Source organism: Humulus lupulus, chromosome 1, assembly GCF_963169125.1.
Source record: "Humulus lupulus chromosome 1, drHumLupu1.1, whole genome shotgun sequence".
NCBI lineage: Eukaryota > Viridiplantae > Streptophyta > Magnoliopsida > Rosales > Cannabaceae > Humulus > Humulus lupulus.
Genome location: NC_084793.1, coordinates 292,133,133 through 292,156,611, shown reverse-complemented (window position 1 = coordinate 292,156,611; position 23,479 = coordinate 292,133,133). Strand labels below are relative to the sequence as shown.

The 23,479-nt window shown below is 29.0% G+C and overlaps 4 protein-coding genes across 7 annotated transcripts; 3 read left to right on the top strand and 1 right to left on the bottom strand.

Moving 5' to 3' along the window:
• Positions 1 to 1,331: 1,331 nt before the first annotated feature.
• On the bottom strand, positions 1,332 to 5,083 carry LOC133809731 (transcription factor SPATULA). Of its 4 annotated transcripts, none has more exons than XM_062245973.1 (8): positions 4,329 to 5,077; positions 4,025 to 4,129; positions 3,874 to 3,939; positions 3,711 to 3,776; positions 2,316 to 2,633; positions 2,148 to 2,220; positions 1,873 to 2,011; positions 1,332 to 1,785 (listed from the first exon to the last, which is right to left on the bottom strand). In XM_062245973.1, exons 1-8 carry the CDS (start codon positions 4,671 to 4,673, stop codon positions 1,725 to 1,727), a joined length of 1,173 nt encoding a protein of 390 aa, XP_062101957.1. In that variant the 5' UTR covers positions 4,674 to 5,077; the 3' UTR covers positions 1,332 to 1,724. The 4 variants fall into 4 exon arrangements, with proteins under 4 accessions (XP_062101957.1, XP_062101956.1, XP_062101959.1 ...); XM_062245972.1 differs by having other exon boundaries at positions 1,873 to 2,038; positions 4,329 to 5,069; XM_062245975.1 differs by having other exon boundaries at positions 1,566 to 1,785; positions 1,928 to 2,011; positions 4,329 to 5,083.
• A 10,854-nt stretch (positions 5,084 to 15,937) lies between these two features.
• Positions 15,938 to 16,828, top strand: LOC133779046 (uncharacterized). Its single transcript, XM_062219051.1, has 2 exons — positions 15,938 to 16,345; positions 16,541 to 16,828. Exons 1-2 carry the CDS (start codon positions 15,938 to 15,940, stop codon positions 16,826 to 16,828), a joined length of 696 nt encoding a protein of 231 aa, XP_062075035.1.
• A 1,340-nt stretch (positions 16,829 to 18,168) lies between these two features.
• Positions 18,169 to 18,696, top strand: LOC133779041 (glutathione S-transferase T3-like). The gene has a single exon (XM_062219045.1). It carries the CDS (start codon positions 18,169 to 18,171, stop codon positions 18,694 to 18,696), a length of 528 nt encoding a protein of 175 aa, XP_062075029.1.
• Positions 18,697 to 19,348: 652 nt separating this feature from the next.
• LOC133779033 (uncharacterized) lies at positions 19,349 to 19,774 on the top strand. Its single transcript, XM_062219038.1, has one exon. It carries the CDS (start codon positions 19,349 to 19,351, stop codon positions 19,772 to 19,774), a length of 426 nt encoding a protein of 141 aa, XP_062075022.1.
• Positions 19,775 to 23,479: the final 3,705 nt, after the last annotated feature.

Genomic DNA, 23,479 nt, shown 5'->3' with positions numbered 1-23,479 from the left:
ATGCCCCGAGGATGTCACAAACATCCTAGCCAGCCACTGACGGTTGCCACGTGTCGGCTGTGAAAAATACGTACAACAATTTTTATTTAGAAAATATATTAATTATTTAAAAAATATAAAACCAACAAAAAGTTATATATATTATTTAATTAATGACTAGAACAATTTTTAAGTCATTTCTTATTAAAATAAGAAAATAAAAATATGTCTTATTTCACTATTACATATATAATTGGATAAAAAATATGTTAAATAACAAAATAAATAATTAATAAAAGAAAGAAAAAAATTAATTTAAACATATAAATATTTTTAAGTTATAGTTTTGAATACATACATAATTGATAGACTAATTTAAATACTTTAATATAAAATTTTAAAATATGAGATGAGAAATTATTATGACTCATTTCTTATTATTGTTTCAATTTATTTATCTTATTTAGATAATTTTATTACTTTTTAACTTTTTTTGATTTATATACATTATGTAGATAAGTTTCAAATTAACGGTGTTAGAAAAAAAAAATGTTAAATCTAACGAGAACAAAACAATTTTCGTTAAACTCATATTTATAATATATATATATATAAAACACCTATTAACTATATAATTCTCGTACCAATGTATACACATTTTGTCACTCAAAGTAACTATAGAATGTTTGAATGAGTCAATTAATATTGTAATTGGTAACTAATAATTATTGATGGAATAATATTATAATGAAATTAGTATAAATTACTACTTTTTAATAATTAGATAAATTATGTTGTATATTTTTGTAGGATAAATAATTCACACTAGTAAAAGTTTTTAAGGTTATTTATCCTCTTTATATTGTTTTTGTGCTTTTAAGATTATCAATGAAGAATTGGTGTTTTGTCAATAAATATCAATAAATGAATTGTACTTCCAATCTTTTTGCTTGTTTGTGAATAGTTGATTTGAGTTTTGAGAGACTAGTTAATCATCCAATGTTTAATGATCAAGAAAAAGAAAGTACTCATGTTTCACAAAACACTATGATGTTGAACGAACAGTCGCATCACATCAATTTTTTTTTATCCAATTGAGTGTAAATCCATTAATGATGTCTCCATGTAGATGGGGTTGGCAATAGGCAACATGGTAGTAAAGATGTGTGTGAGAGAGAGAGAGCGAGAGAGAGACGTGTTAGTTCAGCTTGGCTCCCTCAAAGAGCCACATTTTCGCCCAAAGGGGCAGTTAGGATAATGGTCATGTCATTCTATCTCTGGTTAATTATCTTTTGGTCCCTCCATACATCACATAAATAATATATATATATATCACTCTGATAAGATAAGACTTCCGATTAAGCCATCTTTATATAAGGGTTTGGATAACTAGATGTGACACTACAAGTGAAGCTGCTGCTATTCCAAGTTCAGTTCAACAATCTAACTAGAGCACCATTGTAGCTCTGCGTGTTGACATCATACAAAAGATTTTTACATGATTTAAGCATATTGTGAACAATGCTGGTCTTGTGCTCATAGATACAAAAACATGTAAAAATATCTATGTGGTCACTAAGAGTAAGTAAGAAAAAGAAAAAAGTCATATATACTTTTGCAAGCTACGTAACAAGCTTTCCCCAGGTTCAAGCATTCAAGAAAAAGAAAGATATACCCAATTGAAGTTCAGCTTAGAAGCAGGCCATAATCTTATATAGCTATACTAAGTCTGGAAAGTTGAGGAGTCATAGGTTTGCTCTTTCAATCTTGATGTTGTCATTTGAGCAAGTTCTACCTGTCCTCATGCTGGTATAATCCAAAAACATAGAAGAAAAACTGCATGAATATGCGCAATGAGCATCGAGGGAGTACTCGTATGTAAAAAAGACTCACCTATTCAAATGGGAGGGAAGTATTAGGCTTTGTTCTAGAGCCTTAAGTAACCCACCTTCTGACCAATCTCCTTCAAGGGAACAAGTTTCTAAAGAATCATTGCCCTTCAAAACCGATGCTTGTCTATTGAATGAAGTCACTGTAGCCATGGCTTCCATGTCAAATTCTTTGTAAAGATCATATACAAAAGAATAAGAAGAAGAAAAAAAAGTGAGATTAAACATAGTTAAGGTCTTTTCGTAGTCTTAGAAGATATGAAGAAAGTAAACAAATACCTAAAGGACTTCTCTCTAACTGGTTTAGGCTTGTATGTTGCTGGTGATGAATTCTGTTTTCTCTGGATATTTCCTACAAAAGAAAAGGATATTGATTCGTTAGTTAGTTAAACATACCATAAACTTGGTATGCGTTACTACAGATGATTGAAAAGTAAAATTAACAACCTGAGCAGATGTTTGCAATTGAAAGGAGGCCCCTGGGTGAGCCTGGACTTGTGATTCTATCCCAAGAGTGGCTTCTGAGTTGAGTATATTTAACATGTCTGGAGCCAGTTGCTGGTTTGAGGAGGTACATTGATTGGGAATTGAAAATAGACTCGGTGTTGAAGTTTCTTGATTCATAGGATATGTGCCTGTCATGTTCAGCTGCAGAGACCTATTTTCCTCACCAAAGTCCCTTCTCATATGGGGCAGATGAGCAGGCTGCAGCGCTCCGGGTAGACTTACTGGATGCAAACTCAATCCATTTCTCATTGCTAACATCTAAAACAAGGACCACAACACAAGCAATCAAAATGAAACCCTTTAGTAATACTATCATTAAATTTTCTTTTGAAGAAATTCCTTAATACAACAGAGAACTATCGTCATATATGCTGACCTTACCTAGCTATATAAAGCAGAACCCTTTTTCTGCTAGCCTATAGCTTATAGGAATCAATAATTGTGGATCATCCCAAGAATTAGAAATTAGAAACCAAACCGAAATAACAAGCAGTGAGAGGCAACTAACTAAACTATGCATGAATGAAAGGTAAGATTTTTTAGGGGTGCCATATTGCTTTGTATCTATTTGTTATTGAATCTAGTATTTTGTCACCCTTAGTATCAACAATCTTTTTTATTCCTTTGTTGCCGTTTGCATTAGCTTTGTACTTAAATTTATACATGATCCCTTGAAAGAAATAGACTAAACAACTCTGAGGTTACAAAAATTAAACTCATTCTTGCTCCTTAACATTCAAAATGAGCATCTGTTAGTAAAGGTGCAACTTTTAGCAAAAAAAAAAAAAAACCAAGCTTTGATCATCCTTAACAAATGTTATGCCACATCTCAGTTAAAAACAACACAAGAAGTCTCACTAACACTAATTCTTAGTTATAGAACATCAATCAAGTCATCTATTTTATACAATCAAGATGAGAAGCCAGATAATATTATATTTTTCTACAACTCCTGGGAGATAGGGATACCCTCTTTCATATGAGCTTTCCAAGATTTTTTTTACACCCAACTACGTAGCAAACAGCATAACACAATCATGGGACCCAAAAGACAAAAAGAAACAACACTTCAAATTTATAGTTTATACAAAACTCTTATTTGGGGTGTAGTATTTATAAACTATCACTCTTCTCATCAATCATAAACATTTAGTCAATTCAGGTTCAACCCGTTTCAAAATTTAGCATTGACCATACCACTAATTAACAGTTCACATATACTATTCATGATATAACCTAACCCAGTCTTGAACTACATAGTCTCAATATCCAGAGAGAGATAGAGAGAGTTACACAAACACCTATATAACTAAAACAAGCATGATAACTACGAACCTGTACTTGAAGTTGAAGCTGTTTGAGATACTCAATGGCTTCATCAAGCATTGAAGCCTTGTCCGTCTATTGCGTAGGAAACATAACCAAATTGTTTTAGTCTCAAACTTGACTCGCATAAAGTGAGTGTATATAAAAACATACATATTATATATATAGTTACCTTGTTAGAATTTGGAATTAGATTCTGCAATGCCTTCATTTTCTCGTTAATCCTACTCCTCCTTCTCTGCCCAAACAATCCCATTTTCATACATTAAAAACCACCCCCCAAAAAGAGATGTTAAGATTAGAAATCAAAGGGACAAGACAACCTTTTCAGACAAGTTATGAACTTCGGCGGCTCTGCTTCTCTTCGAGGAACCTCGACCCATTGCACTCTTCGCCGGAACCTCTTCCACCAATGCTTCCAGACCCTCCTACGTTTTCCAAAAAATATATATAGAAATAATGATTAAATAAAATCAGATCAAATAATTTTTTACAAAAAAAAAAAAAAAAGAAGTCTTTTTTCTTATTAGATTACTAGTCAAAGACTCCAGCTTTAATTTGATTAACGTTCCAAAAGTGTTTTTCTTTTTTTCTCAGCAACCAAACAGAGGAAACGAAAATCAATACCTCACTTTCACAATCATACTCATCGTTCTCATTCTCACTAGCTCCCACCGAAGACGACGACACATTATTAGGAGCTACGACTGCCACGCCACCACTCGTATTATTATTATTATTGTTGTTATTCCCCATGAAATAAGCACCGGAAGAATCAACCGCCGAGATCCCATCTCCAACCATCTTCGATGAGGGACACATACGGCTCAGATTGCCCGGCGACGTCAACGAGAACTGCGTTCTCATCGCCGAAGACGAAGAAGAAGACCGTACCAAAATCTGCTGTAGAAAAAGCGAAATTTCATCGGATGCCGAAGATGAACAAATGCTTTTGTCATACATATCCCCCATTACTGCTCTGTACTCTGCTCTTTTTCTCTTCTGGGTTTTGGGTCCGTGAAAGTGCGAGTAGTGAGTGACTGAATCTCTCGCTCTTTCTCTCTCTATCTCTCAGCTCTTCTTTTTGAGTCAAGTTCGGTTTTGGCTTTCTTGGATTTGCTGCGTCCGGTTTTGAAAAGCTATGGAATTTAAGCAAAAAAGAAAGTAGTAACAGAGCTTCAAACCGAGAGAGCTGGAGCTGGTTTAGTTTAAACTTAGATACGCGTCACACGCGCCACAAAGAGCGAGTGGGTCAGATCGAAAGAGTGAGAATAGTAAAAAATAGTCTGACAGTCTTTTTCTATTGGATGATTGGGGCTGTGTAAAGAGTAGAATGTGACAGACAAGGTGATTGTAACAAATATAGTGGTGTGTGATGCGCACGTGAGGCTTCACTTAACCAAAATTTTCCGTAATTAAACATTATTCTGACATTTTCTCCGTAATCCGTACCTCTGAGTTTTGTTTTGTTTGATTATTATTTTCATTATAACATCCGTACACATATACACACTATACTTTCTATCTACAATTTCATCATTTATATACACTCCTACAAAATTCTGGTTTTAATTTTTGGACCTAAAATAAATTTTAAGAAATTCTCAAGTAGTCCCCTAAAAAAGATTATTGTGGCAATTGGTGCACCCTTTTGTATTTATGGTACATATTGTTATAATATTAATTTTTTTTATATAACAGTGTATATTATAATTATAATTTGGGTAGAACTTTTATTAGATTTTAATTTTTTTTTAATAATTTACAATACTAAAATTATAATTTAAATATTATGTTGCATCAGATATAAAAAATAATAGTCACGCATATAACATAAATATTTGAACTATATTTTCTGCATTTTAAATTATTCAGAATTTCTCAAGATTTTGTGGAATATACAATATAAACAATCATATAAAAAATTGAAATTTTATTTATCTAAATACCCAAAAAAAAAAAAACATCCTTAGTCACCTTTTAGGAGATTATGGAAGAATTTCCTTAAATTTTATATTATAATAAGTTATAATTTTTTTTTTAAATATCTTATCAATTATATGAATATTAAAGTGTGTAGAGATAAAATAAAATAATTATTTAATAAAGTTAGTTGAGATAATAATTGTTATTGAATTTTTCTATTTGCATAAGCCCCTAGTATAGATACAACAAAATATTCTTAAACCCATTAAAAAAGTATATATTTTTTTTAAAAAAAAAAACTTCTACAATAGTAGGCTATGAGAGGATGAATTTTCCTATAATAAAACAAGCAAGAACCATCACCGTTAAAGCGCAACAAAATGCTTACATCTTAATAACGAGGTTAACATATGATTGACGGAGGCAGATTGTTAGTTTAGGGAATAGGGAGGGCCAATATGTAAAAAAATATATAAGGGGGACAAATGTATAATTTTGGAAGAAACACAATAAACAAAATAAAATAAAAATATGCTTGAAAATGGATCACAAGAAGAAAAAACAAAGGCAAGCTCAAACAATGTAGCTGTATGATTTTAGACTACTCCCCCAATGTCTATCACACCAAAGTCAGTTTAGTTTTAAGAACACACTCAATGGTGGTTCTAATAATATATATTTTTCTTTAAACTATAAAGATTTGATGATAAAAGAGTCCTTCATCAAATTTTGTAAAAAAAATTAATAATTTTGATGCATTATATCATTTATTTTATTGAACACGATTCATTCCTTTAAATATTTTTTAATTAAATTTTCTTTTCTACTTTTCTCTTTCCTTAATTTTGATAATTACAAAAAATGTTGAAATCAATAAAAAAAATTCATAAATATACTTTTTTTTTTCATTTTTCTTACTTTTCAACTGTTTTTAATTTTTTTCTTCAAAAATATTACTTTAGATTTTAAAAAGATATGATTTTAAAAAAAATTAATTTAAAAATATGAAGAAAAAAAAGCAAAACCGTAAAAATGTAAAAAAAAATTATAAAAAAAACTTTGTTAGAAATGTATTATGTAAATTTATCTAAAATAAATAAATTGAAAACCATGATATTTAGATGATGCAAACATAGTAGTATATTGTAAAAGTGTATGTAAAAAAAAATATATTTTAGTGTTATGCCATTATAATTATTGAAACGTTTTACTTTACAACTTCTATCTTTTTATTTATTTGTTTGTTTGGATTGCCAAAATTAAAATGTAACCAGGAAAAAGAAATTGAAGTTGGGTAGTAAATTGGTTCAAGTAAAGTGAAAATAAACATGGGCAAAATTGCGTAGCCAAAGAGAAGTAATGTATTGTAATTTGTATACACACTTACACTAGTCGTCTGTCTAGGTCTAAATATTTTTCAAAGAAAAGTTGGTTAGAGGAAATGGGAAATGGGAAAAGAAGATTCTTTTTCAAAAGCCTAAATTATTTTGACAAAGTACACATATTGATAGACAGATTTCAGCCCATTTGTAAGAGTATAATAGAGGTTGATGTGATATTTCAATGAGAAAATTCCCATCAAAACCGAAGTTCATGGAAAGTAGCATTAAATAGTAGTTTCAAATTGGTGAAAGGAACATAAATACCACTATGTTTTTTCAGAACCCTCTCTCTCTTCATATTAAGCTTAAATTACTTACTCCAAAAAAGTTACTAGACTCAATTATGTTGGTTTTGAAAATGAAGCTGGGAGTGTTGAAATTATATTGGTTTAGTTTGTTATATAAATTTAATTTTAATACTTTTTAGTTTATTGTGCTTTGAGAAAAAAACACTATATAAGTCAACAATTCACTTATATTTGCCCTACAAACAAATAAGACCTATATTTAGTAGGGTTACACACGGTTTGGGTTTTCGTGTTTTGCAGTTTCAGGTGAAGAAAAGTAGTACCGAATTCGGTTCGAAATTTTTGGATTTTAGGGTGATTTTGGATTTGGGGTTTGGTCGTGTTTCGAGTGGAATTAGTCAAAAAATAGACTTTGGGCTGAAAATGAATCTTGGTAAAAAAAATTCAAAAATATCATTTTTTACATGTTTTTTTTTTAACTTTGTTGTTAGTTTGGTAATGTTGATTTTTTTTTACAAATTGGGCCTTAGTAATTTTTTTTTGAAAAAATCATCAATTTTTCGAAAATTAATTTTTTTTAATTATGTTCGGGTTCGGGTAACCTGTCCTTAATTTCAAAACTCAAACCCGATCCTAACCATGTCAGGTTCGAACCAGATTTCACCCGAAGTCAACGAATTTTGCAAAAAATTAGGTTTTCAATTTGCGAGTTTTGCAAGTTTTTTTGAGTCAAATATTCACCCCTAATATTTAGGACAAATATATATATATAACCTTTATCAATCGTTATTCTACATAATTATTTATTTTTTACAATACCAAAAGGTTTGGTCTTTGTTGTTCGTCAGTATTAGAAAAAATAATGAGTGCAATTAGTAAAATACGATGTTTTCATAGGATGGTGTTTTGGATTATAATACAAACTTAACAGAACCACAATATGGGCATATTAGTCCACATAATATTTAGAGGGAAATTTTATAATGGAGATGTCAGTTTAATCTCTACTAGTAAGATTGTTTTTCTTTCTGTCATGTACATAAATTATAATTCTTTTTTTTTTATGATGTTTGTACGTGTTATTATAGTAGACAACTCACCAATTTTTAAGAAATTTTGAATAATTTATTATGTCAAAAAAATAGTTCAAATAATCAATTACATTTTTTTAGAATTTTTTAAAAATTAATAAAAGTGTCTACTATAACTATAATATACATCATCATATATATAAAAAAAATTAGATTATAATTTTTATACCAAAAACAAAAATACCCCTATTAGTAGGACTAAACTTACACCTTACTATAGAATTTCTCCATATTCATATCATATTGGAAAAAAAGCAAATCAACATATTTTACACAAAAATAATATAAAGAACTTAAATTTTAATAATTTATTTTTACTTGTAAAATTTCTAAGAGCATTACATGTGAATAAACAAAATTAGTTTTCACGAATAATATTTTTCACTTGAAAACTATGATTATTTGTTTATTTTGTCTAATTATTAATGACTTTCTTAATCATAAGATAAAGAAAAATCATATCTGTCCAATTGAATATTTTTTAATCCAAGTTGACTTGTCCTGATATGATGAGCTGGGATAAAATGATTGCATATATGATTCAATCATTTTATCAATTTATTCTTTTTTAAAAAAAAAATCAATTTATTCATTTTAATCCAACAATCCATTTCTAAAAAAAAAATCCAACAAATATCTCTTCTATATAATAAATGTGTAATAAATGTGTAGATAACAGGAATTTTTAGTTTTAAATTTTTTTAATGTTAACTTTAATGAAATGTTCTTATATTTAATATAATATTCTTATATTTAACGGTAGTGTGTAAATACTTAAACTTAAATAAAATAAAATAAATAAATAAAAAATTAAAATAGAATATTTTTGAGATATTTTACAATCATAATTATTTAAAAATAATTAAACAAATTAAAATATGATATTTTTCAGATATTTTACAATGATAATTATTTTTAAATAATAAATAATTAAACAAATTAAAATACGATATTTTGATATATTTTATAATGATAATTATTTAAAAATAATAAAATTATACGTTTTATAACTTTAATAAAATTTAATTAAACTTAAACTTACTTATTAGAATAATATCATATTAAACATGTAATATAATTTATTGTGAATTAGCAACAAATTGTTTTTTTAAATCTACCAAGAAACTTAAATTTAAAATCCACGTATAATATTTAATATTACATTAAATATATAATATATAATCTCTTGTTGTCACTCCCAAATTCAAAAATTAGAACAAACATAAACTTAAACAAAAATAAATAAATTATTTAATTAAAATATGACATTTATTTCAAAATTTATATGAGATTAATATAAATTTCATAAAAATAATTAATAAATGTTATAAATAAAATTAAGCAAATATGCATATTGCACGTTGTTTATATATAGTATATATATTAAAAAAATTATACTATTCATGTATAGTAAAGTTTGTAGATAAATGGAGTTTTAAGAAAAATATTTTTTTATATATATAATTACTTTATACAATAATTTTTTTTATATTTTAAAAAAATCCAGACATAATCAAAAGTATTAGACATTATATATGAAAGATTATTAAGTAAAAAATTATAAAGAGCATACTATTTATAAAAATACTAAAAAAATCTATCTTTACTCAATTCTTTATTATATCATCCAGTGTTCATTATTATTATTAAGTATTGCATAAATGTTATCAATGAATCGACAAAAAAGAAGATATATATATATATATATTGAGATTATGACATGAAGGATGACTAGCATAGTTTTTGGTTCATAATGTTTTTTTAATAATTTTTAAGACAAGTAATTATATGTGTAAAGAACTGAAAATAATAATTAATGGTATGATGATGATGATGATAAAAAAGAAAATAAAAAGTAATAATGAAGTGGGTCAGAGGATCAGACCACTCGCTATCAATCCTATCGCAGTTACATCGGAACCAACGTCACCTTAACCAGCAAATCAGACACAAAATTATGTACCCAAAAACATATTATTATCAATATCTTTTCACTTCGTACTCTTACGTGTTCAATTCCTATTGGTCCAAAGGATCTCGTATCCAACACTATCAGACTACTACCCTACGGGAGGGACCACCGAAGTATCCGTGTCACCATCGCCGGACGTCACCCACATCGGATCAATTTCAACCTCCACACACACCCACACGGCAAGTAACTCCCCACCCCTATTCCTATTCCTGTTCCTATTCGATAGGTCCCACGTTCTAGATCTTGACGTGTCGATTTATGATTGGATTAGTTGTTCTCACCGTTGGATTTTAATCCAACGGTTATTAACCACTTGGTTTAGTCAGTTGAGTGAGGTGATTTGATTGGCTCGTCCATGAAATTTAGGCAACTCATCCCCATCGTTTGTTCCCGAGGCTGTGCGGTGGTCCACGTGTTGAGCTTTATGCAATCACGATGGTGATCGGACGGTTGGAATTTAAAGTAACGGTACGGTGTACTACACCTAAGACTATTTTCTCTGTGCTTTGACTATTTGACTTTTGCGTGGGTGATAAGACCTTAAACATGTTGTTTTAAGTGCGGGTGGGATTGTGTTTCTATTATAATAATTATTAATATTATTATCATTATTTTGATTAATTATAATGATTAAGATTGTTAAAGGATAACCCTTTGAAAAAAAATAAAATAAAATAAAAAATAGTAAAGGATAATTTAGGGTCAAATACATATTGTGACTCTTTTTCGTAGATTGAACTTGAAAGTAAATGATTTTGTCATTGAAAAAAGGCATGAAAAAAATTTCATTCTTGTGCCAAGTTCACATTTATAAAATCTAGTCTCATCTTCTCACAAAATTAGTGGCTAAACATATTTTATGCATGTGATATTAAATCCTTATCTACAATAATATTTGGTAAAAATATAGAGAAAATTACATTTTATATAGGATAGTTAATAGATTGTGCAAAATTATAATTCTTTTTTTTATAAAATATTCTACGACTTTTTTTTTTAATTTTTACTTTTATGAGTTTAATTTCCTATATTTTTGTATACAAATTAATTTATGCCATAATTTTACTCTTAATCAAGCTTTATTAATTTGAAAGGGTATGATTTTAATTTGTTTATTAATTTTTTAGCTTATTTTTTTTTATATTACTAATTTTATATTAAATTTTTCTTTGGTTGTTTTGCAATTTTTTATTTTTTGTAATATGAATTGTGTTTAAAATTATTTTTTATTTATTATAAACATTTTTTAAACTTTTTTTTAGATTGTACGTTTTTTTTTTCAACTTCTGAGTAAAGTAACCAATTACTTATTTGATTTTTGACAATTATCTAAAAAAAAAACTAGGTTAAATAACATGTACTAGGAGAGGTAACTAGTTATCCTGAGATAAGTAACTTTCTGTCATAAGATGAGTAACCAGCTACCATAAGGGAGATGCCGAGTTACTCATATTAAATATGAAAAGAAACATAAAATTTGAAGGAAAAAGATGAAGAACACTTCATTAAAAAATGAAGACGAAGTAACTATGATTTTAGTAACATAGGTAACCAGTTACCTTAAAGAACCCAAAAATATACACGCATATCAGAACGTAAATGTAACTAGTTACCCTCAGAAATATACAAACAAAGAACGTGAAGATAACCAATTACCACAAATCTAAAGATAGAAAAAAAAAATCGAATCCACCGCCTTCCCCTTCTCTCCCATCTTCTTCATATAATTTTTTTTTCTAGATTTGAATATTCTCATCATGGTAACTGGTTACCCATTCATGTTTTCATATTTTTCTTAGTTTTCTTTTCAAATTTTGGTGTTTCTATAAGGGTTATAGTAAAAACAAAATGCTGAAAAAATTGATTTAATTTTTTTTACATATAGTGGAAAAAACTATAAAAAAAATTACAATAATAAAGAAAAAAATAGTAAAAAAATTATGTAATGTTCAAATATATGTGTGAAAAAAAATGGAATGAGAAAATAATAAGTACAAAAAATGAAGAAAAAAGAAGGAAAGAAAACTAAAAAAAATATGAAAAAAAAAACAAAAGAAACGATGAAGGAAAAAAAAACAGATAAATAAATAAAAATGAAAAGAAGAAAAAGAAAAATAATGAAAAAATGGAAAGAATAAAAAATATGAATAAAAAAATTAGTATAAAAATGAAAAAAAAAGAAAAAAAATAGAAGACGAAAAAAAGAAAGAAAAAAAGAAGCTCATACGTATGAAAAATGAAAAAAAATAGAAGGAGAAGATAATAAAGACAAAAATGAAGAAAAAATAGATATACGAATAAAAATAAAAAGAAGAAGAACAATCGAAAAATGGAAAGAAAAAAAAAAGGAAAAAATTGGTAGAATAAGGGAAAAATGAAAGAAAAAATAAAAGAAAAAATAATTGAAATTTTGAAAAACAATAAAATAAAATTACTTTCAAAATCAAAGAAAACATAACTATAATAAAAAAAAGTGACATTTTTCATATTTTAGTTAGCTACTAATTGTGTTTCCCATACTTAATTTTTTTTTCTTTAATAGATTTTCTCGTACAAATTAAGAAAAGTATAATTCTCATATTTTCACACATTAATAGTATAAAAGCCATATTTTTTAAAAATTCCCAAAAATGTATAGTTTTAAGAATAGTTTGTGAAAATAGATCATTTATAGTATTATTTTAAATGAGATTTTTCATAAATATGATTTTTATTATACTATTTTGCAAAAATATGAGGATTATACTTTTTTATAATTTGTATGAGAAAATTTATTAAAGAAAAAAATAAAGTATGAAAACACAATTGCTAACTAACTAAATATGAGAAACTTGATTAAAATTAAAACTATAACATAAGCTAACTTTTATACAAAAATATTAGAAACTAAACTCATAAAAGTGAAAATTCATAAAAAAAGTTATAGAATAACTTTTTTTTTTTTAGAAAAAACCATATTTTTGCAAACTTTATTAAAAAAACCTATATAAAATATAATTTTCTCTATTTTAAAATAATATTTTTTTTTTCATAATTTTTTTTTTTATAAACATCATCTGTCTAGAATACAAACAATGAATTAATAACTTTTTAGAATCTAAAATGTCATTTTTGCAAAAAGTTATCAAAACAAGATTATTGTGCAAAATCAGTATAATAAGAAGTTTTATATGAATAAGAAACATTTGAGTATCGATTTTATTTTCAACATGATGAACACTTTTGAGTTTCGTGGTTTATTAAATAAATTTATTTAATTTTAGATTTTATTTTGGTTTAATAAAAATTAGTATTTTATGTATTAAAAATTATGATATTTAAGTGTTGAAAAAGTAAAAGTTTTAGTTCTTAATTTTTCTGTGGAAGATACAAAAAGTCTACTAACACTAAAATTTACTCTAATAAAAAAAAATTCTAGAAAGATAATATTCAATTTCAAACTCACTAATTAATAGAAAATAATTTCTAAATGACTAGTTGGATAATCATAGGGTGTTCCTCTTATCATAACAACTTCACACCTCATAAATAAATTTTAATTTAAAACAAAAATAAAGTTCATATTCTTATGTATTTTTTATTGCTTTTTTTTTTTCTAAAAAAAATTACAGGTCCAATGTTAAATAATAAAACTATATAGTTAAGGGGTGTATCATGCTTAACGTAATCTTAAATTTGTAACGAAATTAAATGCTATTTCTTTCAAAATTTAAAATTTTACTCTTTAAAAAAAAATGATAAACTTGCTGTAGAAAAGAAACCAACACATGCACAAGAAGAATTGCAGAATAAAAAAAGAGACAAATACAAATGCGGTGTGTCAAATCAGTTGTACTAGATGGATGGACAGATATAAGTAGTAGAAGATACATTGAATTAGAAAGCGTCCTTAGATTAATTAAATCATGTTGGAGCGGCCATGAAACTCTGAAAAAGAATACACTCAAATTGAAAAACTTGGTCATGGTGGAGTGTTGGGATCTGCCATTAGTACCACTAAAGTATGGTAGTTTACTTTATTATGTTTGGTGCCTAACATGATTCTTTATCATTTAATTCCAGAAATTTTGACAAGTATATGCTATTTCTTAAATTATATATATTTATACATGAGCAGGGATAGAGACAGAGGTAGAAGGTTAAGGGGCCAAAAGACAAAAGAAAAAAAATGAGAAGGCAAAATACATAATTTATTAAAAATAAAACTAAGAATTAAAATGATAAAAATAAATATTATATAAAAAATATCCAAATTTTAGGGGACAACATGACCAACCATTGGAGAGTTTGATTGTCTCAACAAAATTAAGGTACTGTTGCTTCTGTCAAGCAACGATGCTTTTTTTTTTTAATTGTACACATATAAATATATATATATATATATATTAGATACAAACAATGTTCAATATGTACCTTTGTTTAGTTTTATTTATAAAATTTATTAATTATTTTTATTAAATTTATATTAATGTCATATAAATTTTAAATAAATATCTTATTTTAATTATTTATTTATTTTTGTTTAATTTTATGTTTGTTCTAGTTTTTGAATTTGGAAGTAACAACAAGATATTATATATTATATGTTTAATGTAATATTAAATATTATACGTATATTTTAAATTTAAGTTTGTTGCTAGTTTTTTTATAAATAATTTGTTACTACTTGACAGTATATTATATTATATGTTTAATATGATATTATTATAATAAGTGAGTTTATGTTTAATTAAATTGTATTTAAGTTATAAAATGATTTTATTATTTTTAAATAATTATTATTGTAAAATATTTCAAAAATATTATATTTTAATTTATTTAATTATTTATTATTTTAAAATAATTATCATCATAAAAAATCTAAAAAATATCATATTTTAATTTGTTTAATTATTTATTATTTTTAAATAATTATCATTGTAAAATATCTAAAAAATATCATATTTTAATTTTTTTAATTTTTAATTTTATTTTTAAAGTTTAAGTGTTTACAAATTACAGTTAAATATAAAAATATTCTATTAAATATAAGAATATTTCGTTAAAGTAGAATTTCTGTTATCTACACACTTATTATATAGAATGGATAAATATAAATGTAACCTTTCATATATATAAAAATATTTTAATTTATTACCTTTTTTATAACCGTTTGTCACACAATTTTTTTTTTTCTATAAATACTTATTTATTTCATTCAATTTTCACACCATTGCATACACTGTTCTTCCAAATTATCAATATCACACAATTTCTTTTCTAACCAATGGATTCCCAAAATTCTCCAAATACCAACTCCCAAAATCTAAATTTTCAATATTCTCAAGTTTTTCAAAAATTCATCATTTTCTCCACATACCAACCCCCAAAATCCAAATTTTCAATATCCTCATTTCAATCAAAATTTTCAAATTACTCCCTCAACTAATCCTCAAAATCCAAATTTTCAATATTCTCAATTTAACCAAAGTTTTCCAAATTCTCAAAATTATCCCATGTCCTCTTACCCTTACCAAAATTTTGGCTCTTTTGAGACGTCCCAACAAACTCCATTCTTCACACCAAAAAGTCACTACTATATGTCTTTCATATGCCTTCCCTACACCAACCCGAAATGGTTTCAAGAAATTACAGGCCAAGTATGCAAAAGTCTACTATTGATTTGAATCGTGAAACATCATCGACATCTGTCTCTGAAACCCAACCTGAACATGGTGTTGAAGGATTGGAAAATGTAGTTCTGCACAATGAAGATGAATCAAGGCATAAATGTAAAGTCAAATGGAGCAAGGAAGCCACTATACTTCTCATAAGTGGATGGCTTAATACATCTAAGGATGCCATTGTCGGGAATGACCAAACTTCACATTTCTGGGCTCGAATCACAGAATACTACAACACCAACCAAAAATGGGAGCAAGCAAGAACTAGAAGGCAATGTAAAGATCATTGGAACAAGATGAATCAAAAGGTTGCGCGTTTCAATGGGTGTTATAACGAGTACAACAAGGACATCACAATGGTTGGTTTGATGAGCAAAATCTTGAGAATGCACATCAATTGTACAAATCTGAAAATAACAACTCAAATTTTCTGCTTGTGGATTGTTGGAGATTGCTAAATGATGAGCAGAAACAGAAGACAGTGTACCAACCAAAATGTGGTAAGAGAACAAAGGTGTTAGAATCAAGGGCATTTACTTGTTCTTCCAATGCAGATATCAGTGATGATGAAGTACATGAAGTGCGCCCTACTGGCCAAAAGGCAGCAAAGAGACAAAGGAAGGAAAAAAAAAGACACAGATACTAGATTTATAGAGATTAGTGAACGGAAAGCATCTGCATTGGAGAAATTGGTGGCGATAAAGGAGAAAGAGGCAGAAGATAATAGGATGACAAAATACATGGATTATCTCATCATGGACATGTCGCATATGACTCATGAACAAAAGAAAGATCATGAAAACTTGTGTACTTATATTAAGAATAATATCCTGAAGTTGTAATTGCTATTTATTTTTATCAACCGCATTATTATATATTATAATTTATTTAAATAAATTGTCCTTTATTATTTAGGCTATATTTTAACGGCTACATTGATAGGCTATATTTTAACGACTATATTTTAACGACTACATTTTAACGACTACATATTTACATCTATATTTTAACGGCTACATTTTAACGGCTATATATGTCACCATGTCTGTAAATACCAAATTTCAATCTTCCTTTTACTCAACTCTCCATTCAATCCTTCATTTTACTCTCTCATTCATCTTTCATTCCCAAATATCATATACTCTACGTTCGACAATGGATTCGCCAAATTCTTCGAATCCATACAACAATATGAGTCTAGGGGATATCATAATTGCAGAGTGTATTGACGATCATGATGATCAATATTTCAAAGTGCTCATGGATGGGGGTAGCTCAACAAGAGAAGGAAGAAAGAGAGCCCACATTGATAGGGGTCATGTAGAAGGACACCAACGTTTGTTCGATGACTACTTTTCTGATGAACTGGTGTATACAGAATATCAATTTCAAAAAAGATTTAGAATGCGTAGACACGTATTCCTACGTATAGTGCAAGCTCTAGAAAATCATTCGGAGTATTTCCATATGAAGTTTGATGCAGTTGGTAGAAGGGGCTTTCGCCATTACAGAAGTGCACCGCTGCTATGCGAATATTGGCATACGAAGCGCCTGCCGATTATGTTGATGAGTATGTTTGAATTGGTGAAACCATCGCTATTGAATGTCTAGTCAATTTCATTCAGGGAGTGAACATACAATTTTTTATTATTATTTTTTCTATAAATACATATTATCGAAGATATTAGATTTCCCTAAATGTTATAACATACAATTTTTTATTATTATTTTTTCTATAAATACTCATTTATTTCATTCAATTTTCACACCATTGCATACACTCTTCTTCCAAATTATCAATATCACACAATTTCTTTTCTTACCAATGGATTCCCAAAATTCTCCAAATTCTCCAAATACCAACTCCCAAAATCTAAATTTTCAATATTCTCAAGTTTTTAAAAATTAATCATTTTCTCCACATACCAACCCCCAAAATCCAAATTTTCAATATTCTGATTTCAATAAAAAAATTCAAAATATTCCCTTTACTAATCCTCAAAATTCAAATTTTCAATATTCTCAATTTAACCAAAGTTTTCCAAATTCTCAAAATTATCCTATGTCCTCTTACCTTTACCAAAATTTTGGCTCTTTTGAAACGCCCCAACAAGCTCCATTCTTCACACCAACAAAGTCACTACTATATGCCTTTCATATGCCTTCCCTACACCAACCTGAAATGGTTTCAAGAAATTACAGGCCAAGTATGGAAAATTCTACTATTGATTTGAATCGTGAAACATCATCGACATCTGTCTCTGAAACCCAACCTGAACATGGTGTTGAAGGGTTGGAAAATGTAGTTCTACACAATGAAGATGAATCAAGGCATAAATGTAAAGTCAAATGGAGAAAGGAAGCCACTATACTTCTCATAAGTGGATGGCTTAATACATCTAAGGATGCCATTGTGGGGAATGACCAAATTTCTACACATTTATGGGCTTGGATCGCAGAATACTACAACACCAACCAAAAATGGGAGCAAGCAAGAACTAGAAGGCAATGTAAAGATCATTGGAACAAGATGAATCAAAATGTTGCGCGTTTCAATGGGTGCTATAAACGAGTACAACAAGCACATCACAGTGGTTGGTCTGATGAGAAAATTCTTGAGAATGCGCATCAACTGTACAAATATGAAAATAACAACTCAAATTTTCTGCTTGTGGATTGTTGGAGATTGCTAAAGGATGAGCCAAAATAGAATACAATGTACCAACCAAAAGGTGGTAAGAGAACAAAGGTGTCAGAATCAGGGGCACTTACTTCTTCTTCCAATGCAGATATCAGTGATGATGAAGTACGTGAAGTGCACCCTACTGGCCAAAAGGCAGCAAAGAGACAAGGGAAGGATAAAAAAGACACACATACTAGATTTATAGAGATTAGTGAACGGAAAGCATTTGCATTGGAGAAATTGGTGGCGATAAAGGAGAAAGAGGCAGAAGATAATAGGATGACAAAATACATGGATTATCTCATCGTGGACATGTCGCATATGACTCATGAACAAAAGAAAGATCATGAAAACTTGTGTACTTATATTAAGAATAATATTCTGAAGTTGTAATTGCTATATATTTTTATCAACCACATTATTATGTATTTTATTTTATTTAAATAAATTATCCTTTATTATTTAGATTATATTTTAACGGCTACATTTTAACGGCTATATTTTAACGGCTACATATTAACAACTACATTTTAACAGCTACATTTTAACGGCTATATATGTCACCATGTTTATAAATACCAAATTTCAATCTTCCTTTTACTTAACTCTCCATTCAATCCTTCATTTTACTTTCTCATTCATATTTCATTCCCAAATATCATATACTCTAAGTTCGATAATGGATTCACCAAATTCTTCAAATCCATACAACAATATGAGTCTAGAGGATATCATAATTGCAGAGTGTACTGACGATCATGATGATCAATATTTCAAAGTGCTCATGGATGGGGATAGCTCAACAAGACAAGGAAGAAAGAGAGCTCACATTGATAGGGGTCATGTAGAAGGACACCAACGTTTGTTCGATGACTACTTTTCTGATGAACCGATGTATACAGAATATCAATTTCAAAGAAGATTTAGAATGCGTAGACACGTATTCCTACGCATAGTGCAAGCTCTAGAAAATCATTCGGAGTATTTCCATATGAGGTTTGATGCAGTCGGTAGAAGGGGGCTTTCACCATTACAGAAGTGCACCGCTGCTATGCGAATATTGGCATACGAAGCGCTTGTCGATTATGTTGATGAGTGTGCTTGAATTGGTGAAACCACCACTATTGAATGTCTAGTCAATTTCGTTCGAGGAGTGAATGATATTTTTGGGACCGAATATTTAAGACGGCCCAATGCGGGGGACATTCGTCGCTTACTTCAAATGGGGTAGGTGTGTGGTTTTCCAGGCATGTTGGGAAGCATTGATTGTATGCACTGAGAATGGAAAAATTGCCCAGTTGCATGGAAAGGCCAATTCACGCAAGGTGATCACGGTTGACCAACAATCATGCTCGAAGCAGTTGCGTCACAAGATCTTTAGATATGGCATGCATTTTTTGGTGTTCCAGGATCCAATAATGATCTCAATGTGTTAAATCAATCCCCATTATTCACGAATATCTTACAAGGGAAAGTTCCGAGAGTTGAGTTTACGATAAATGACACACAATACAACAAGGGGTACTATCTAGCAAATGGTATATATCCAGAGTAGGGAACATTTATTAAAACTATCCCACTGCCTCAAGGAGAGAAAATAAAATTATTTGCCTGATGTCAAGAAGCGGTACGCAAAGATGTTGAGCGAGCATTCAGAGTACTTCAATCTCGTTTTGCTATTGTACGAGGACCAGCACGTTTTTGGCAAAGAGATGTTCTCAAAGATATTATGTATGCATGCATCATATTGCACAACATTATTGTCGACAATGCTTCAAAGAAATGTTGAAATTCGTGATAGAAACATTCATCGCAATCTTCAGGCGGACTTGGTGGATCACATATGGTCAAAATTTGGAAATCATTTTAATTAGCATTTTTTTAATTATGTTAGATTGATTAATTATGATTATGTCATTTTATAGGCTCTTTTAAATTTCGTCTAATTTAAATTTCATGTAATATTTATTTATATTAATATATGGATTTTAAAAATTTAGTGTGATAATATTTATAATTACAAAATAATATATTAAATAACAATGTGTGGGACTATAGTTGACAACTTTTGGGATGACTTAACATTAGGGCATTTTTATAGAAAAAGTTGCCAAAAGTGATGTGGATGAGAGAGAAAATAAAAAATTATATTTTTGGATGACTGGACATTTTAAGCAACTAATGGGGTAGCCACCATTGGAGTTGCTCTTAAAGGCCTTAGTAATTTTGTACTTGTACACACAGTGACGGGCCCAGATTTTTGTTCTCTTAGGAGCTTTGAATAAAAATTATATGTATAAACTAGCATTAATAATCATAAAAAAATAATTGTCTTCTTCAAATAAAAATTATAGTTATTTTTAGAAATTCTAAAAATTATATTTAATATTTGGGAAAGAGTTAAAGTGTTATTTGGTTGCGGGTAATGGAATGGAAATGAATCAATTTCCATTCCATTTCTTTGTTTGGGTGCATTTTAGAGTATTGGAATGTCATTCCAATGGAATGATTTTTCCATTATTTTGGTGGAATGACTATTCCAATACAAGATTGAAAAAAATTAATAATTTTTTTATTCATATTAATGTTTGTTCTATTATATTCGTATTCCTCTATTTTTATTATCTCCAACCAAACATCACCTAATAAATTAAAAATATATAATACATATTTTTAAATAGTTTTTCTTTGGAATGGAGAATCCCCACCTTATTAGGGCCAAATCTTCGCACCGAAAATGTACATTTGAAGAGTGAGCTTAGGATTAAAATATGAGTATTGGTATTTGACACCTTAAGATGTCCAATGTCATATGAGTTGATGATCTTATGTTCAGTTCAGGGTCTTCAGGATCTATTTCAGTTAGTCCAACCTTCTATTAGTACAGATAAAAATAAAATGTTGGTGAAATGTGTTATATTATTTTATAATATAATGTAATATTATATTATTTTATAATATAATGTTTTAGATTAAATGAATGTGACAAAGAGTGTCACATATTCTAACATATAATAGAGAGCTACATTATTTATATATATGTGAAATATCCAAATATGTAACATATTTGGTATTACAATTTCAATTACAAATTTGTAACTTCCAAATATTACTCATTATTGTGTAGATTTGTTGTTACACAATATTGAGATGAATTTCATAAAGCCATATGTGAAATGACTGTTAGAGATGTGATTTTAACTCCCATAATGTGTATGGAAGTTACAAAATCAAGTGGGAATGAATTTGGAACGTTTTGGCAAATTTGGAAAATTGGTTGCTGGAAAAAAGTCTTGGGCTGCGGCCAGTGTTTTTCAGGCCGTGGCCTGAGCGGTTGACAACATTTTCTAAACTTCGATTTTATCCAATTTTGAACGTTTCCAATAGCCAAGTAACGCCCAAATCTCTATTTTAATTCCATAAACATCCAATTAATCATTGGTAACAACTATAGGGGTTGATGGAATTTGAATTCAAAGGGTGTCTCAAAACTCTATATATAGGAGCCTATTGCTCACTTGAAAGACACAACTTTTCTATCCAATAGAGCACTTGGCTAGAAAACATCTAGAGGCTTGATTATTCCAGAAAGCATTTCCAAAATCTGTAGAGATCCCTTTGTGCTTGAGTTAGGGGAAATAAGCTTTTGGACAAAGGTTTCAAACCTTGTTCAAGTTGGTAATCCCCAACACTCTTCACTTTGGTTGTGTGAGTGAGAACTTTCTTATTGTTTTGGTCTTGTTCTTATTTTTCTTCTATTGCTTCTCTTCTCATTATTCTTGTTATATTTACTTGTATCTTTGTATAGAGTTGTAATCTTTGTTTCTTTTGTTTCAAACCCTTCACTTTATTTGTATCTTTTGTTTAGAGTTGTATTTCACTATTCTCTACTTCTATTTCTTATTTTGTTTATTTGTATTTTCAGTTATAGAGTTGTAACACTTTATTTAATCAATCATTGTCTATTGTATTTTTGCATAGAGTTGTAAATTTCTTACCATTTCCATTGATGCAAATATATATTTTCCTAACAAAATGTCCTAGTTTCGAAGAAATGAAGAAGACGGTTTGGGGCATGGACCCTTTGAAACTGTTGGGGCTTGACAGTATGCCCGCTAAATTCTACAAGGATTATTGAGACATTGTGGGTGTGGATCTTGTTGGGGCTGTTAAAGAGCTTTTTACTTTGGGGATACTTCGTCGTTTGGCGAGTCGTACATTTATTGTCCTGATCCCGAAAACTAACTCCTCCCAAGGATTAAACGATTATATACCGATTAGTCTTTGTAATGTGGTGTATAAAGTCATATCCAAAATTATTGCCAGTAGATTGAGCAGAACCCTTATAGGGTTGATTTCTCTGGTCCTATCTGCGTTCATCCCTGGGTGTTGGATTGCCGACAATACAATTCTGGCTCACGAGATCATTCATACTATGAAGCGGAGAACCGACATAATTGGGGACTTTGGTATTAAATTGTACATGTCCAAAGCTTATGATCGTTTGGAGTGGAGTTTCATAGACAAGGTGCTACAAGCTTTCGGGTTCTCTGAGCGGGTTCGCTATTTGGTGTCCCTTTGCATCTCGATGGTCTCCTTCTCGGTGCTCCTCAATGGAGGTCCTCTCAAAGACTTTAAGCCAAAATGAGGCCTTTGCCAAGGGGATCTGCTTTCCTCTTATCTTTTCATTATGTGTAGCAAGATTCTATCTAGGCTTATTCACATGGAGGAAAGGAAAAGCAATATAACAGGTTTCAGGATTTCTCAGGACTGTCCTCCCATCTCTCATCTCTTATATGCATGTGATTTC